Raw genomic sequence first — 15,747 nt, forward strand, 5'->3', positions numbered from 1 at the left:
TTAAGTGCCCAAGAATGCCCCTGCAGCTTCGGCTGATATGCCAGCTGCATCCATCTCTGGCAAAGAATGACTTTTAAAACAGTGGCGAGTATGCTGGTAATCTCAATGCTTGACTACTGCAATGTGTTCTACGTAGGGATGCCTTTACAGGGAGTGCAAAATTTGTCAGCCAGCTTGATATCTGGGGCAAGCCGGAGAGATCATACGACTCCTGCTTTAAAATCATTGCAGTGCGGGTACATCTGCAGGCAAATATTAAGCCCTAAATGGCTTAGGCCTGAGTTACCGAAGAAAATGCTGCCTTCTGCACGATCCCTGCGGCTTATTAATGTCATTTGGTTAGGCCGACCTGTATTTGCCACCGAAGCTGCATTTAACGTAGGAACAGAGGAAGTTGCCTTATGCCAAGTTAGACCCTTGGTCCAAATTCACTGTTTTTACACTGACTGGCATTGTGGTCTAGGGTTGCCATGCCCCTCTGCCCTGAATTCCGGGTGTCACCCAGATTTTAAGCATCTCACCCGGATTTCAGCTTTTTCTAGCTAAGCTCTAGCTCTTGTAGAAACTGAGTTATGGAGCAAAATGTGCAGTCACTGTTCTGCTCAACTGCTGGACTTGGATTAAAACAGCACAGGAGGCTAGCTGGGAGGGTTTCACTCACAAGAGAGCCAGTGTAGTGTAGTGGTTAGAGTGCTGGACTAGGACCGGGGAGACCTGAGTTCAAATCCCCATTCAGCCATGATACTTGCTGGGTGACTCTGGGCCACTCACTTCTCTCTCAGCCTAACCTACTTCACAGGGTTGTTGTGAAAGAGAAACTTAAGTATGTAGTACACCACTCTAGGCTCCTTGGAGGAAGAGCGGGATACAAATGTAATAATAATAATAAGTACAGTAATCCCCATGAGGATTGTTGCCTTTGTTTTTTATCTCAGTTGAGAGGATAGCTTGCTTTTGATGTGAATCACTGCCTGCTTACCAGGCTGTGTATTGTAATGTTGAAGGACTTTCTTGGCTTTACGTTTAATGCAGGCCTATGTACAAAGCAAGCACCGTTGGTTTCAATCAGATCTTCTCTCAAATAAGTATGTACAGAATTGCCGCTTTAATTAAAAAGCTATGCATTTATTTTTTATGCATTTATTTTTGTTCTATTGCTGCTGTTAATATGTCAAGGAAAATGGTCTGGCAAAGATCTCTTCCCCAACTATTATTGTTGGTAGGTATCTAGAGCAAATACAAGCCAACTGGAAAGCGCAGCTGCCAATTTGCATAGGCAAATTATTTGCAAGCCAATTTACATAGTATGCAAATTAGGCACCCCCGATTTGGAGAACTAGACTATGGCAACCCTAGTGTGGCTCCCCAAGCTTTCAGGCAGAGGTCATTCTCAGCCCTTCCCGGAGATGCTGCCAGGGATTGAACCTGGGGCCCTTCGGCAGGCAAAGAGGATGCTCTGCCACAGAGCTCTGCGTTCAGACAAGTCATGAACTCTAGTAGGTGATTCTTGGAGACGAAAAGAGCTTGAAATAGATCGTGTTGAGCTAGTCGGTCTCTTTCACCCTAGCCTACCTAACAGGGTTGTTGTGGGGGTAAACCAGAGGGAGGGTAAGGAAGAGCTTTGCATGCCACCCTGAACTCCTTGGCAGGATTTAAATGTAAAACTAAATTAAGCATGCAAATGCAAATATGGTGACTTGGCATTTGACTTGGGCATCCTCCCCCTGTGCAGGCAGTTCCACATTCCCTTGGCAGGAAGGGCTTGTGGGTAACGTAGGCTGTAGCCCCCCCAGGCCTGCTATCCAATAGCAACAGCTGCCTTCCGACGTTGCTTCTTCTTTTCACCCTGGCCAGCTGGTAGCCGGCGCGGAATCCTGCGCGCCCGTTGCCTGCTGGGTAATGTAGTGCCTCAATCGACCCAGGTCAACAAGAGGCGGGCAGAATCTGCAGTTTTTCCTGGGTCGGAGACCTGGCCGACCCTCGAGCAATAAGCAAACATTTGGCTGTTAGCCTGGAAGGCTTTTCACGCCCTTTGCAGGTTGTGGTGGCGGCTCATAACAGCCGGGACCGACTACAACTCCCAGAATGCAAAGCGCAGCCAGTGGCAGGAAGCCTGGATTTCCTTTGCAGCGGCGGGGTGGCGGCGACCCACGGCATGAAAGGTACAGTGGGAGCGAGGGCGGGGGAGATGCATCTGGCTGGAGAGGGGCAGCCAGCATCTCCTTCGTGGAGTGGTGGAAGGGGCAAGAGGATGCATGCCCTTAAATTCGGGTTTCCCATCTTTGGGTCCCCAGATGTTGATAGACAACAACCTCCATCATCCGCAGCCACAGTGGACTTCAGCCATTGTGACTGGGGATGTTGGGAGTTGTAGTCCACCCACATCTCAAACCCAAGTTTGAGAACCCATAGCCTAAATTAGGGTTTCCCAGCCTTGGGTTGCCAGAGGTTGATGGACTACAGTCCCTATCATCCACAGCTGCGATCAAGCCAACTGAAATCTGCAGGATGGCTTTCAGTGCTCACCTGGAGATTCTGTGCACAACTTGGATTTGGGGATGAGGCTGTCGCTCAGTGGGTGGAGCATCTGCTTTGCGTGCAGAAGGTCCCAGCTTCAATCCCTGGTGGCATCTCCAGGTAGGCTGGGAAAGACGCCCACCTGAAGCCTCCCGCCTGAATCACTGCCAATCTGTGAAGACAATACTGAGCTAGATAGACCAAGGGTCTGACTCAGTATATGGCAGCTTCCTATGTTCCCAGTTATACTGTTGACTGATTGATTTATTTAGAAATATTTCGTTTGAATTAGAATTTGAACCCAGATCTCCCATGTCTAATCCCAAATTCTGTCCAACTTCCAGATGTGGGTGCGCACCTGGGCGTTGAGCCTTTACTGAAGAAGATCCCTCTCTGTCTTCTCCAGCTGGCTTTGCTTGAGGATTGTTGTCTGGAATGATTGATGTCTAGCATCTTGGAGCAGATGGGGCCCAGGTGCGAATTATTCCAGCTGTTCTTGGTGCTCTTCCTGCTGCCTGGAGATTTAGCCTTTCAGGAAACAGATGGAGGCTGGTGAGTCGGCAATGCATCTGCGAAATAGCAATCAGTCCTTTCCGTTTATTTTCTTGGCCACGGGGCTGACACTAAATCAGGTAACGTTTACAGAAGGAAATAAACACGAAGGAAAACAAAGTTTGAACAAGAAAACACAGTCTATTATTATGGTCAGTTACATCTGCTTTAAAAGTTGGCAGACGCCTTGGATAAACCTAGCAACAAGGTGGGAAAAACTCACTCTCTAGGATTATTATTAAATAATAATCGGTTTTCTGGAGGATTGACCAGTTATTACACAGCTTTAACAAGTCAGCTGTATATTTCTCTTTCCCTGAGTTAGGGTGCAAAAGAATAAACATTGAGGAAGATCCTCAACTTCTATAGCACCGCCTGGACAGAATCAAAGATGCTTTGCTTTTTACATTTCTATCCAGCTCTTCCTCCAAGGAGGCCAGAGTGGTGCATATGGCTAGGTTTATCCTCACAACAACCCTGTGAGTTAGGGAGAGGATGGCTGAATTTATTATTTATTATTTATTTAAAATATGTATACCCCGCCCCTCTGGTACATTACTGCTCGGGGCGACTCACATTTATACAATGTTGCAATGTAAATCAGACTAATAAAATTAACCAAGTTAAACAAGTTAAAAATCCGAGCTAAATGAATGAATGAGGATTTGGAAAACTGAGGATTTGAACTCGGATCTCCCCAGTTTTAGTCCAGCACTCTTGCCAGTACACCCGGCTGCCTCTTGCTATAGGGGGGATGTTAACTAAGCTGCCTTTCAACACAACTGTTGCCATCAGCTGGAATATGGCCAGCATAGATAACTAGTGTTTGTTTCTTATTTGCATAACATAGGAAGCTGCCACCGACTGAGTCAGACCCTTGGTCCATCGAGCTGAGTATTGTCTGCACTGACTGGCAGTGGCTTCTCCAGGGTTGCAGGCAGGGGTCTTCCCCAGCCCTTCTTGGGGATCCCAGGAATTGAACCTGGGACCTTCTGCCTGCAAAGCAGATTCTCTACCACTGAGCTACATCCCCATCCTATAGGAACATGGATTTCTTTAATTATTCTTATTCTTCCTCCTCCTCCTCCTTCTCCTCCTCCTTCTTCTTCTAGCCATCTAAAGTAACAGATACCATAGCTTCCTGTGGCAGTGGAGTCTGTACATTAATGATGCACTGTGTGAGGAATCCACATTTTATAAATGTGGATCCCTCACACAATTTTATAAATGTGGATCTTTGAAAAGAGTGCATATGGATAAGCAGTTTTGCCTATGACTATTCCCGTGCTGGACAAATGAAATGCACGTGTGTCCAAATTTAGGCACATAGGAAGCTGCCTTCTACCGAGTCAGGCCCTTGGTCCATCTAGCTCAGCATTGTCTACCCAGGCTGGCAGCAGCTTCTCCGGGGTTGCAGGCAGGAGTCTCTCTCAGCCCTATCTGATAATCTGGGAGCTTCTGCCTGCAAGCATGCAGGTGCTCTTCCCAGAGTGGCTCCATCTCCTAAGGGGAATCTCTTACAGTGCTCACACCTGCAGTCTCCCACTTAAAATGCAAACCAGGGTGGTCCCTGCTTAGAGATTAATGCTTGCTACCACAAGACCAGCTCTCCTCTCCTCCCCGTTTGTCCTTGGATTGCCATGTTGATGGTCTGTATCATTTTCCCCACTTTTCATTTCAGGCTGACAAGCCAACACGCTGCCCTTATGGAAGAAGACATCTGCACGGTGGAAAGGAGAGATGCAAGCTTGACTTATTCCCAGTTCATCGAACAGTTGAGTGAAATGCCAGTATTTCCCTGTTTCTCTTGCCACAAGGGGGCAGTGTGCACCAATTCCGGTGAAATTCCAGTGTGCACCAATTCCAGAGTGGCGTGCATGATATATGTTTATTATCCCCACAGCAACCCTGCGAGGTAGGTGAGACGGGGAGAGAAGCGCTCAGCCCAGAGTCACCCAGTGAGTTTCATGGCTGGAACATAGGAAGCTAACTGTGCCTCTTATCCCTGGTTTTTATCCTCCCATTTTTATTGCCAACGGCACACTCTGTTTTATACTGAAGGACAGCCTGGAAATCTTTCTGATTGAACCAAGCGAAAGAGAGATCTGTTGCACCTCCCGATGTTTAATGGGTTCCCAATTTGATCATGGTACTTTGGCTGCGTTGCTGCAAAGAGTGTGAGAAGAGTGCTCTGCCCTCGCGGGTTCACAGTCTCCTCACTACAACCTTCACGCTCTGTTGCATCGCCCCCGGGGGAAATGTGCTGGTTGGCGTCCCGTCCGACAGAGCCTTTTTTCCTTTTGCGACCTACATAGGAAGCTGCTTCCTACTGAGTCCGATCCTTGGTCTAGCTCGCTCAAGATTGTCTACCCAGACTGGCAGCAGGTTCTCCAAGGTTACAGGCAGGTCACCTTGCCTTGTGGTAGCAAATGTGAATTATCCCCTTTGCTAAGCAGGGTCCACCCTGGTTGCATTTGAATGGGAGACCACACGTGTGAGCATTGCAAGATATTCTCCTTATGAGGCCGCTCTGGGAAGAGCATCTGCCTGCTTGCATGCAAGAGGTTGCTAGTTCCTTCCCTGGCAGCATCTCCAAGATAGGGCTGGGAGAGATTTCTGCCTGCAACCTTGGAGAAGCCGCTGCCAGTCTGTGATGACAATACTGAGCTAGATAGACCAAGGGTCTGACTCAGTATATGGCAGCTTCCTGTGTTCCTATGAGTCTCTCTCTCTCAGCCCTATCTGGAGATGCCAGGGAGGGAGCTTAGGACCTTCTGTCTGCAAAGCAGGTGCTCTCCCTGGAGTGGCCCCATCCCTTAAGGGGTAGATCCTGCAGCACCCGTGACTCAGTAGCCCATCTCATAACTGTAACATTTAAGTGTGTGTACACAAATAAGACCACAAATGGAAGTGTCTCAGTTAGGGAGACCGGTTACTCCAGTCATTGGCTTACATCCAGTCTAAGTTACTCATAAGCAATCTTACTGAAGTTAATGGGACAACTTTGCCTGTCGCATTAATGTTAATAGGAGTAAGGTAAAGGTAGTGTGCTGTCAAGTCGGTGTCGACTCCTAGCACCCACAGAGCCTTGTGGTTGTCTTTGGTAGAATACAGGAGGGGTTGACCATTGCCTCCTCCCGCACACTATGAGAGGATGCCTTTCAGCACCTTCCTAGATCGCTGCTGCCCGATATAGCACCAGCGGGGATTTGAACCAGCAACCTTCTGCTTGTTAGTCAATCATTTATCTGCTGTGCCACTAGGGTGTACTCAGTGCTCATTTTCTGAAGCCTGTCACTCAGGCTGAGGGGAGGGGCACACTGAGCTTCAGCACGTAGCCAGCCAATCAGGACAGAAGAGGAGGGTCTTCATCCTTCTCCCTCCCCTTCTGCGGTGGATACATCTGCAGAGCACATGTCATCTTCAAGCCAGCGTTCTTCAGCTGGGGGACAAATAGCACAGCGTGGGGAGGGGAAGGAGGGCTCTGAGCACCCCCTGGGAGCCCTTCAAGTACCCCTAAGGGTGCTAGTACTCCCTCTTGGGAACCCCTGCCCTGGAGGACAGGAGGACTCCAGCACCTGAGAGTGGTGTGACCAGCAAACGCAGCATATATAGTGCCTGTAAGTGTCTCTTTCCATTTTCCAGGTATGCTTTCTCAAGGCCAGTGATCCTCCAGGGAGTCACGGACAACTCGGTGAGTGCCCCACGACGGGGCCTTTTATATCTTCTTAGCCGTCAAATAAGCAAGACAAACCAAACCAAAATGCCACCCCTCCCACCTTGGGGCCCGAAGTGGTGCAGGAGCTGGGAAAGACCGCCCGATTCCTCTCCTTGGTTCAACCGTGACTCTGTGGACTCCTGTCAGGAGGCAAGTTGAGTCAGCTCAGGGGTTCTCCACCTGGGCTCCCCAGATATTGCTGGACTACAACCCCCATCACCCTCAGCCCTTGTGGCGGGGGATGTTGGCTGTTGTAGTCCAACATCATCTGGAGAGCCGCGGTGGGGAACCTCTTAGGCAGATGATCCCTTGAGTTCCGATTACACCTTTCCAGCTCTGATTTGACTCCAAGAGCCTGGTCTGGGTTAGAGATGTGCATGAGCTGGTTCAGGAGTCTCTCTCTCTCTCTCTCTTCGCCTTCTCCCTTCTCTGCTCCTGCAGGAGTTCCGGGATCAGTGCACGAAGGACAAGTTGCTCGCTCGCTTTGGGGACCACCGGGTGCGCCTCAGCACCGCCAACACCTACTCCTACCACAAAGGTGAGGGCTGAATCACTGAAGATGCTCCCCAGGCAGGGACCAGAGAGACAAATTCGAGAGAGCTCAAGTTCGGTAGAGTGGGATAGAAATGCAACTATTTATTTGTGATTTCTCTGGGTGAACCGCCCTGAGCCATTTTTGGAAGGGCGGTATAGAAATAGAATAAATGAATAAATAATAAACTAATAAAGAATAGCTGGGCATGATGTGTTGCAGACAAGATCTCCAGCAGGATTTCCTGGACCTGGTAAGAACAGAAGAACAGCCCTGCTGGATCAGGCCCAAGGAGGCCCATCTAGTCCAGCATCCTGTTTCGCACAGTGGCCCACCAGATGCTGAGTTGAGGGCATGCCCTCTCTCCTGCTGTTACTCCCCTGCAACTGGTACTCAGAGGCATCTTGCCTTTGAGGCTGGAGGTGGCCCGCAGCCCTCCGACTCAAAGTTTGGTAGTTTGCATTTGGAAATCCAGATGCAGCGGTGGTTGCCAGGTGGGCTTCCGTGATCAGTGCCACACCCATCCTACCTGAGTACCCCATGGACCGCCCTTTCCACAGGCCTGGTTGTGGCTCTCTGTGAGATAATGCCCAGAAAAGTAACATGCACATCATGTCCGCAGCAGTTTTATAACTGGTCTCTGTGTGTGTGTACGTCTACTATTGTTGCTGCTGCTGCTCTTGTTAAAAATGTGAAAGGATGAGAACTTATACCCCATATCTACTTTCAAAAACATATTACTTAATTATTTCCCCTCAATGAAATTGACTGGACCAGAAGCTGCCATGAAACAATTTCAGGGTTCTCTTGAGGGGAAGCAGCTATAATAAAGTTACGAGGGTAGCAACTAACAGGCTCCAAGCTGCAGCCTGTGGGCCAGCGGGAGGCATTCTCCCTCTCGCATGCTTGGGAAGAAGGTCTGTAGCTTAATCTGTAGTTATGAGAAAAAGTCACAGAGACCCAGCATGGCATAGTGGTTAGAGTGTTGGACTAGGACCAGGAAGATTCGAGTTCAAATTCCCATGCAGCCATGAAACTTGCTGGGTGACTTGTCACATCCCTCTCCGCCTAGCCTACCTCACAGGGTTGTTGCGGGGATGAGCATAACGCTGTACACAACGGAGGGCTCCTTGGAGGAAGAGCAGGATGTAAATGTAAGGAAGTAAATAAATAGGTTTCTCCTGGTCTTGGAGCATGCGGCCACCACTGAATGGGCCCGTTTCTCTGTCCCAGTTGACCTGCCCTTCCAGGATTACGTCCACCAGCTGTTGGAACCTCAAGACTTGACAACATTGGGAAGTGGTGAGTAGGGCCTAGCGGCTTCATCCCCTGAGGGGAATATCTTGCAGTGCTCACACTTCAAGTTTCCCATTCATATGCAACCAGGGCAGACCCTGCTTAGCTATGGGGAGCAGTCATGCTTGCGCCCACCAGACCAGCTCTCCTCCCCTGTGGCCAAAAGATTGTGGGAGTTGTAGCCCGACATCATCGGCAGCATCTCCAGGTAGGGCTGGGAGAGACTCCTGCCTGAAACCTTGGAGAGCTGCTGCCCGTCAGTGTAGACAATACTGAGCTAAATGGACCAAGGAACCCGTGGTCTAGCCCAGGGAGTCTCAACGTCGGGTCCCCAGATGTTATTCGACTTCATTTCCCACAATCCCCAACCAAAGGCCACTGGGGCTGGGCATTATGGGAGTTGAAGTCCAATAACATCTGGGGACCCAACATTGAGAATCTCTGGTCTAGCCTCTCTTTCGTCTTGTGAGCGTGCCTGAACTCGGTGGGTCTGTTGAAGCCGAGTACTGGAGTGGCGAACTCAATCTGCTTCAGGTATGCACGTTCGAAAGATTTTGCTCCCATCTTTTAGCCCCTTCTCTTGCAGAATGGTCTCTGCCCCCCGCCTGGCCCCACCAATATTCCTTTCTGTGTACAATCACCCTGCCTGCAAATCAGACAAAGGAAGTCATTGCCCGTGGGAAGCTCAGGCCCGGATCCATTTGTACGTCTCTTACGGTGTTAGGGGGCACTCCTTGCTTCCAAAAAGGTCAGCTCTCTGAGTCTCTCTCTTCTTCCCCCACAGAAACACTGTACTTCTTCGGGGACAATAACTTAACAGAGTGGGGCCCTCTCTTCCAGAAGTACCGACCACCTCCGTTCTGGATCCCAGGAACCACTAGTGCATACAGCTTTGGCATTGCTGGTCAGTAACCAACACCTCAAGGGATGGGGGGGATGAGGAAAACACGAGCCGGGCGTCTCGGGCAGCTGAATTCTGCCCCACTGGAGTTTCCACATTTGGGTTCTCCAATGTTATTGGATGACAACTCCGGTGATTGATGGGAGATCATCATGGGAGGAGAGCTGGTCTTTTGGTAGCAAGCATGAATTGTCCCTTTTGCTAAGCAGGGTCCCCCCTGGTTTGCATTTGAATGGGAGACTACATGTGTGAGCACTGTAAGAGATTTCCCTTAGGGGATGGGGCCACTCTGGGAAGAGCACCTGCCTGCTTGCAAGCAGAAGGTTTCAAGTTCCCTCCCTGGTAGCATCTCCAAGATATGGCTGAGAAAGACTCCTGTGTAACCTTGGAGAAGCCGCTGCCAGTCTGGGTAGACAATACTGAGCTAGATGGACCAAGGGTCTGACTCAATATGTGGCAGCTTCTGATGTTCCTATGAGGTGCTAATGGGAGTTGTCATCCAGGGACATAAATTGGAGAGTGTCAGCTGTGCCAAACAGTCTGTGTTTTTTATTTTATTCTGCTATACACCTACCTCTTGATATGCAGCCCACTCCTTTGGAGCCGATAGTTCCTTGTTGACGCTGTTCCCGGAGTGCACATTTGATTCCTCTCTCTCGGCTCTGGTTTCCCCCAGGCTCAGGTTCAGGGGTGCCTTTCCACTGGCACGGCCCAGGTTACTCGGAGGTGATCTTTGGCAGGAAGGTGAGTGCCATGAACACAACCAGTGGGATGCTTCTCTCTGAGGGTCTCGCTAGTGTGGCTGCAGGCTGGAGGGACAGACAACATGTCCCAGAGTGTTCCAACGGCATCTTCATGCAACACAAAGGTGGATTTGAGTCTCGTGCGTAGCATTGCAGCCTCTGTCTTCTCCAGCTGCTGTGATGGTAATTGAAGGCTCCAAATTCTGATTCAAGGGAGGAGGAGCATATGCTAGTCCTTTCTCAACCCTGAACAACTCAACTGGACGTGAGCTTGTGAATGCAATACGGGTAGAAAAGAATCGCTTCTTTGCTGCACATATCGCCTGAGCATCGATCTATGTTGTAATCTGTTGGGTTTGAGTAGAGTCTTTCTCCACTTGCTTTCCAGTTGTCTACCTTGCCGCTTCAGCCCCTGTAGAGTTTGCTGTTCCAGTTCTCCACCAGGGCATCAACAGGCTCACCAGCAGAGCCAATACGACTAGGGCTTCTTGGAATCCAATTGGATGCATTAAGCTTCTCTGGCAGACCATCCTAATAGGCCCCTCACCTGTGCGGAGGTGGGACGTGGTTGTGAGTCCAGCCTTAACCAGATGGTGGTCCATCCATGACAATGGAGACATTTCAGGAGTCCCCACCCAGGGAATACCACCCTGATCATAATAAAAGTCCAGATTTACCCAAAAGGAAGATGACTCTGAATTTAGGATGACCCTTATTTTTAAAAGGGGGTATGAATTTAGGATGACCCTTCTTTAAAAAGGGTTGTACCATAATTACCCAAAAGGAAGATGACTCTGAATTTAGGATGACCCTTATTTTAAAAGGGTTGAACCATAATTACCCAAAAGGAAGATGACTCTGAATTTAGGATGACCCTTTTTTAAAAAAAAGGGTTATACTGTATACTGCAGGAGAAAGGTGACTCTGAATATTAGACGACCCTCCAATTTCTAACATCAAGGAACTTGAGGGTGTGTGGATGGGGGGAGCCTAGTCTTGGATTCGGATATAGGGTATTCCTTGCTTCTTTCTATCCATTCCCCCCCCATCCATCCAGTTTGTGACTTGGCTACCTTGCTTGCTTGAATGTTCCTAGGGTTATTTACTCCGGTAGCGGTCTGCATTACGACATCAGTGGGCATGGATTAGTTAGATCCTAATTGGCACTGTTCTGTTCTGAAAATGTTTACCATTCTTCCCATCTTCTCCCTGCAGCGCTGGTTTCTGTACCCTCCTGAGAAAACTCCAGAGTTCCACCCCAACAAGACTACTCTGTCCTGGCTTTTGGACACGTACCCATCCCTTCCCCCCTGGGAGAGACCCGTAGAGTGCACCATTCGCCCTGGAGAGGTAAGTCCTAACCCTATCTTATAAAAAAGCCCGCATTCTCACAACTGCGAGTTACAGAGATAACCAGTATTGCTAAGCGTGGCACAGCCTCATTGCAAGAATGTAGATTTCCTGGGCAATCCTGGTCAAACTACTGTGGCTGAACTGCATTTAACTGGGATTGGATCCTAGTTGGCTATCCTGGTTAAATGCAGTTCAGTCACAGCAGTTTGACCAGGATATCCTGAGAAAGCTGCATTCCCACAACCAGCTTCACGAGGCTCAACAATCCAGGATAACTTTCACCATGCTTACCTTGAGGACACAGCCAAATTATGACCCACAAAGCAAAACAGAGGTGAGGACTTTTTGTAGGGGAACAGCATCCTTCTCGCCCCCTGGAATCATGACATCCCGCACATTTGGTGCGGCTTTCCTCTTTTTGCAAATTGAGCTGGTTTTGTAGTGAGCATGAATTGTCGCCTTTGCTAAGCAGGGTCCACCCTGGTTGCATTTGAATGGGAGACTACGTTGTAAGGTATTCCCCTTAGGGGATGGGGCCGCTCTGGGAAGAGCATCTGCCTGCTTGCAGGCAGAAGGTTCCAAGTTCCCTCCCTGGCAGCATCTCCAAGATAAGGCTGAGCAGGACTCCTGCCTGCATCCCACTGGAGGGATGCTGTGCTGGGGATGGATAGGGCCAGTTGCTCTCCCCCTGCTCAATAAAGAGAATCCCCATTTTTAAAAAAGGGTGCCTCTTTGCTCAGTTAGCAGATGCTGCTGAACTACAATCCCCATCATCCCCAGCTACAATAAATTGTAGCAGAGAGTGATGGGAGTTGAAGTTCAGCAAGATCTGGAGCACCACAGGTGGGGAAACCCCTGGTGTAGAGCATTCAGCTTTGGCCCAATAGAAATAAGCAATCAGGGTGCTGCATTTTGGGTTGAGGGAGCTTGCCACTGGCCTAACTTGTCCCCATGTGCTCTTCTTTCTCTTCAGGTCCTCTACTTCCCAGACCGCTGGTGGCATGCCACCCTCAACCTGGAGACCAGCGTCTTCATCTCCACATTCCTGGGCTAGCAGATCCTTCGGCAGAGACTCTTTGGAATTTCCTGTTGTTCCGGCTGTACACAGAAACCACCATGGCTTTCGACAACCACAGGTTCTCCCACTCTTGCACAGGACAAGGCTGGAGGGAGACTCTCGTCTGCTGGTGGACGTTGACTTGACCAACAAGGTACTGCTTTGATCTCGAAGCAAGCCCGCCTACTTGAAGCCGTTTTCGGACAAACTGGCTACCCCTTAACTGAAGAGATCTCAGTTATGCACCTTTGCCCGAAGTCCAAACACATCGGGAGGACCACGAAGACAGAACAGCCCCTGCTCAACTGAAGCTGTCCCAGCCCAGGCGTAGCTGGCCTGTTCCTAAGGTCATACCCAGTGGTTTTTGACTTGCACTTCCTGGTTCGACTGAATGGGGCCATTTTGGATGGTGGCCAATACCAGACCTTCAGGGCTTGGACCATAGAGATGCAGGAGCAGAATGTCTCTGCCGGCTGCAGTACAAATGGCAACATTCAAGTGGATAAGTTCAGGGTTGAGTGATGTTCTAGCCTGCCTTGGCTCTGTGGCACAAACTCTGTCCTCTTCTGACCACCGTCTTGCCTCAATGAGGCCTGAAGATTCAATGCCAGTCCGTTTTCCTGTTCTCGGTTTCCAGTTTGGTAGGAGCAGTTTCCTTTGGTTGATGGTCTCAGGGACAGAACCCAGCTTCTTGCTGTTCTCTTCATAGGGCATCTCCTTCATCAAGGGCTTTTAAGAGAACCTGGTGCCCTAGATGTGAATGTGGGGACTGCAAATCGAAGCAAGAGGCTAACTTGCTGGGAGTTGACGTGTTCATCTCATGCTTATCCATTTCCAGGAGGAATTCAGATCTCTTAATTCTCCTCCACTGGACTTGCTCCCAGAGCTCAGATGGAGATTCTGCAGTGGAAACAGCCCTCAAAAATATGAGGGAGAGTGAAAATGGGAGGAGAGAGACAGCAGGTTGTAGGGGCGAGGAGGTTGGTGGTCTTTGTCCCACTTGATCCTTCTCACCAAGCTTCCAAGATGCTTATCTGGTGCATAGTATTTCCTGTAAGAGGGATTCCCAGATGTCGTTGACTACAACTCCCAGCATCCCCAGCTGTAGTGGCCTTTGGCTGGCAATTATGGGAGTTGTAGTCAATAACAGCTGGGAATCCCTGTTAGAGGGCTGGTGTGGCACGGAAGAACACCACAGCAGAGAAGGAAAGGGGTCAAGGGTCCCCACATGTGGATCTCTAGATGCTGTTGGGCTACAACTCCCATAATCCCTAGTAACAATGGCTCAAGGCCATTGGAGTGCTCTCACCCCTTCTTTATCCTGACCTCCAAACCATTAGGGTAACATTTCAGTCCTTTTTTGCACCAAGCAAAGGGTTTGGGTCAGTTAGTAACAACAAACTGGTGTCCTCTCTCCATGGACTGGAGGATATTCCTGCCCATTTTCATTTCCATTCTTCGGACAACAACATCAATAAACTTTCGAGAAGTTTTTGTATTTTAAACCTCTTAAAGCTTTGCAAACACCCTTGCAGATGTGGCCCGCCAGTGTCTCATCTCCATTCCTAGTCCATGATTTTTTGTTTTTATGTGTGTAACTGCAACATACCCATGCAAGTTGGGCCACTGTGGGCCTGTTGATCAGGCTAATAAAAGCACATCCCATGGAAACCTGAAAGCCTTAAAAGGCTATTGCCCACTTCTCATCCCTAGGGGGCCAGAGCGTGTCAAAATTCACGATGGGCATTCACCCCCTCCGATGGTACCGCCCGCCCCAGCTGCCTTCTGTACTAACACGGAGAAATGTCGATTGGATGGAAGTTCCTCCTACCACCCTTTCCCTCCCTGCCATGAACAGCTTCGCCTGCTAAACTTCTGCACCTCACTCTGTTCCTAGAGGCACAGGACCAGTGTAGGAAGTTGGCAACACTGGTCATCTCTTTCCAGTTTCTCTTGTACATTCCTCTCCCACCGATCCATCCGGTTCTCCCATCCTGCCATGAACCCCTGCCCTATTTTGCATCGCGTCATTGAGATTTATACTCCCACTGCCAACTTCTGGCAGCACGAAGTGGAGCAAAGGCAGCGGGCATGCTGCTTTAACTAGAACATTTGCCAGTGGGGTGGAAGCCGTGTGTCCCCATTCGAGAGCACACACCGGCAGGTGTGACAATTGCAGCAAATGATTTGAGTGGCTTCCGTGACTGGAGTTCAGGTTCCGACTTGTTCATCCTGGGGGGGGGGGGGAGGTGGAGCAGGAGAGAAAGAGCGCTAGAGGGACCAATTCCCAAGATGCTCTTCAGCAAGCTGGTTGCACTGAACTCTCGTTCCTTTCTTATCCTCGTCTGAAACGGTTCGTTGTACCCCTGGACTTTTATTTTTGCATTAAAATGGATTTCAGAAACCCTGCATTGTCAAGTAGATGTTGATGCAGCAGAAAGTCCTGGCCGGGGGACAGATCCTTTTTTTCTGGGGCTTGGGGTGGGGGAGAGGACAGCATCCTAAACTGGGCTTTATTTATTTATCACAGGGTTTCTTAACCTTGGGCCCCCAGATGTTGTTGGACTACAACTCCCAGAATCCCCAGACATGGCCTTTGTGGCTGGGGGTTCTGGGGGCCCAAGGTTAAGAAACCCTGGTTTTTCATATTTCTATACTGCCTGATTATGGACATCTCTAGGCGGTTGCCAGTTTTGTGATTTTGAGAATAGCTTGTCTGTGGACAGGAACCAGTGTTCCGCATAACAGGGCTTCCCAGATGTCGGTGACTACAACTCCCATAATCCCTGGCTACAACCTTGGTCACATGCTAGCTGAGAAGTCTCTGGCCTCTTAACACACAGGAGGTCCCCGCAGCCACAAAACAGTCAACCTCAGCCCTCCTGTAGGTGTTGGCCTACAACTCCCATAATCTCTCGTTATTGGCCACTGTGGCTGGGGATTATGGGAGGTGTAGTCCAGACAGCTGGGGAGGAGCGAAGTTGAGCAGGCCTGCTATACACTTACTCCTCAGTTATTTACAGGAGGGCCTCATACAGCAGTGGCCCTCCTGCAGATGTTGGACAATTCCCCTATTTG

General features: G+C 49.6%; 1 protein-coding gene across 3 annotated transcripts; it reads left to right on the plus strand.

Moving 5' to 3' along the window:
* The first annotated feature begins 1,861 nt into the window (after positions 1–1,861).
* On the plus strand, positions 1,862–15,073 carry JMJD8 (jumonji domain containing 8). 3 transcript variants are annotated; one of them, XM_053277190.1, is made up of 10 exons: positions 2,088–2,162; positions 2,862–3,069; positions 4,751–4,843; positions 6,715–6,763; positions 7,229–7,325; positions 8,553–8,621; positions 9,400–9,519; positions 10,193–10,260; positions 11,475–11,609; positions 12,586–15,073. In XM_053277190.1, exons 2-10 carry the CDS (start codon positions 2,960–2,962, stop codon positions 12,664–12,666), a joined length of 822 nt encoding a protein of 273 aa, XP_053133165.1. In that variant the 5' UTR covers positions 2,088–2,162; positions 2,862–2,959; the 3' UTR covers positions 12,667–15,073. The 3 variants fall into 3 exon arrangements, with proteins under 3 accessions (XP_053133167.1, XP_053133165.1, XP_053133166.1); XM_053277191.1 differs by lacking the exon at positions 2,088–2,162 and adding an exon at positions 2,180–2,637; XM_053277192.1 differs by lacking the exon at positions 2,862–3,069 and having other exon boundaries at positions 1,862–2,162.
* The last annotated feature ends 674 nt before the right edge of the window (positions 15,074–15,747 follow it).

This window comes from Hemicordylus capensis, chromosome 13, assembly GCF_027244095.1.
Source record: "Hemicordylus capensis ecotype Gifberg chromosome 13, rHemCap1.1.pri, whole genome shotgun sequence".
Lineage (NCBI taxonomy): Eukaryota > Metazoa > Chordata > Lepidosauria > Squamata > Cordylidae > Hemicordylus > Hemicordylus capensis.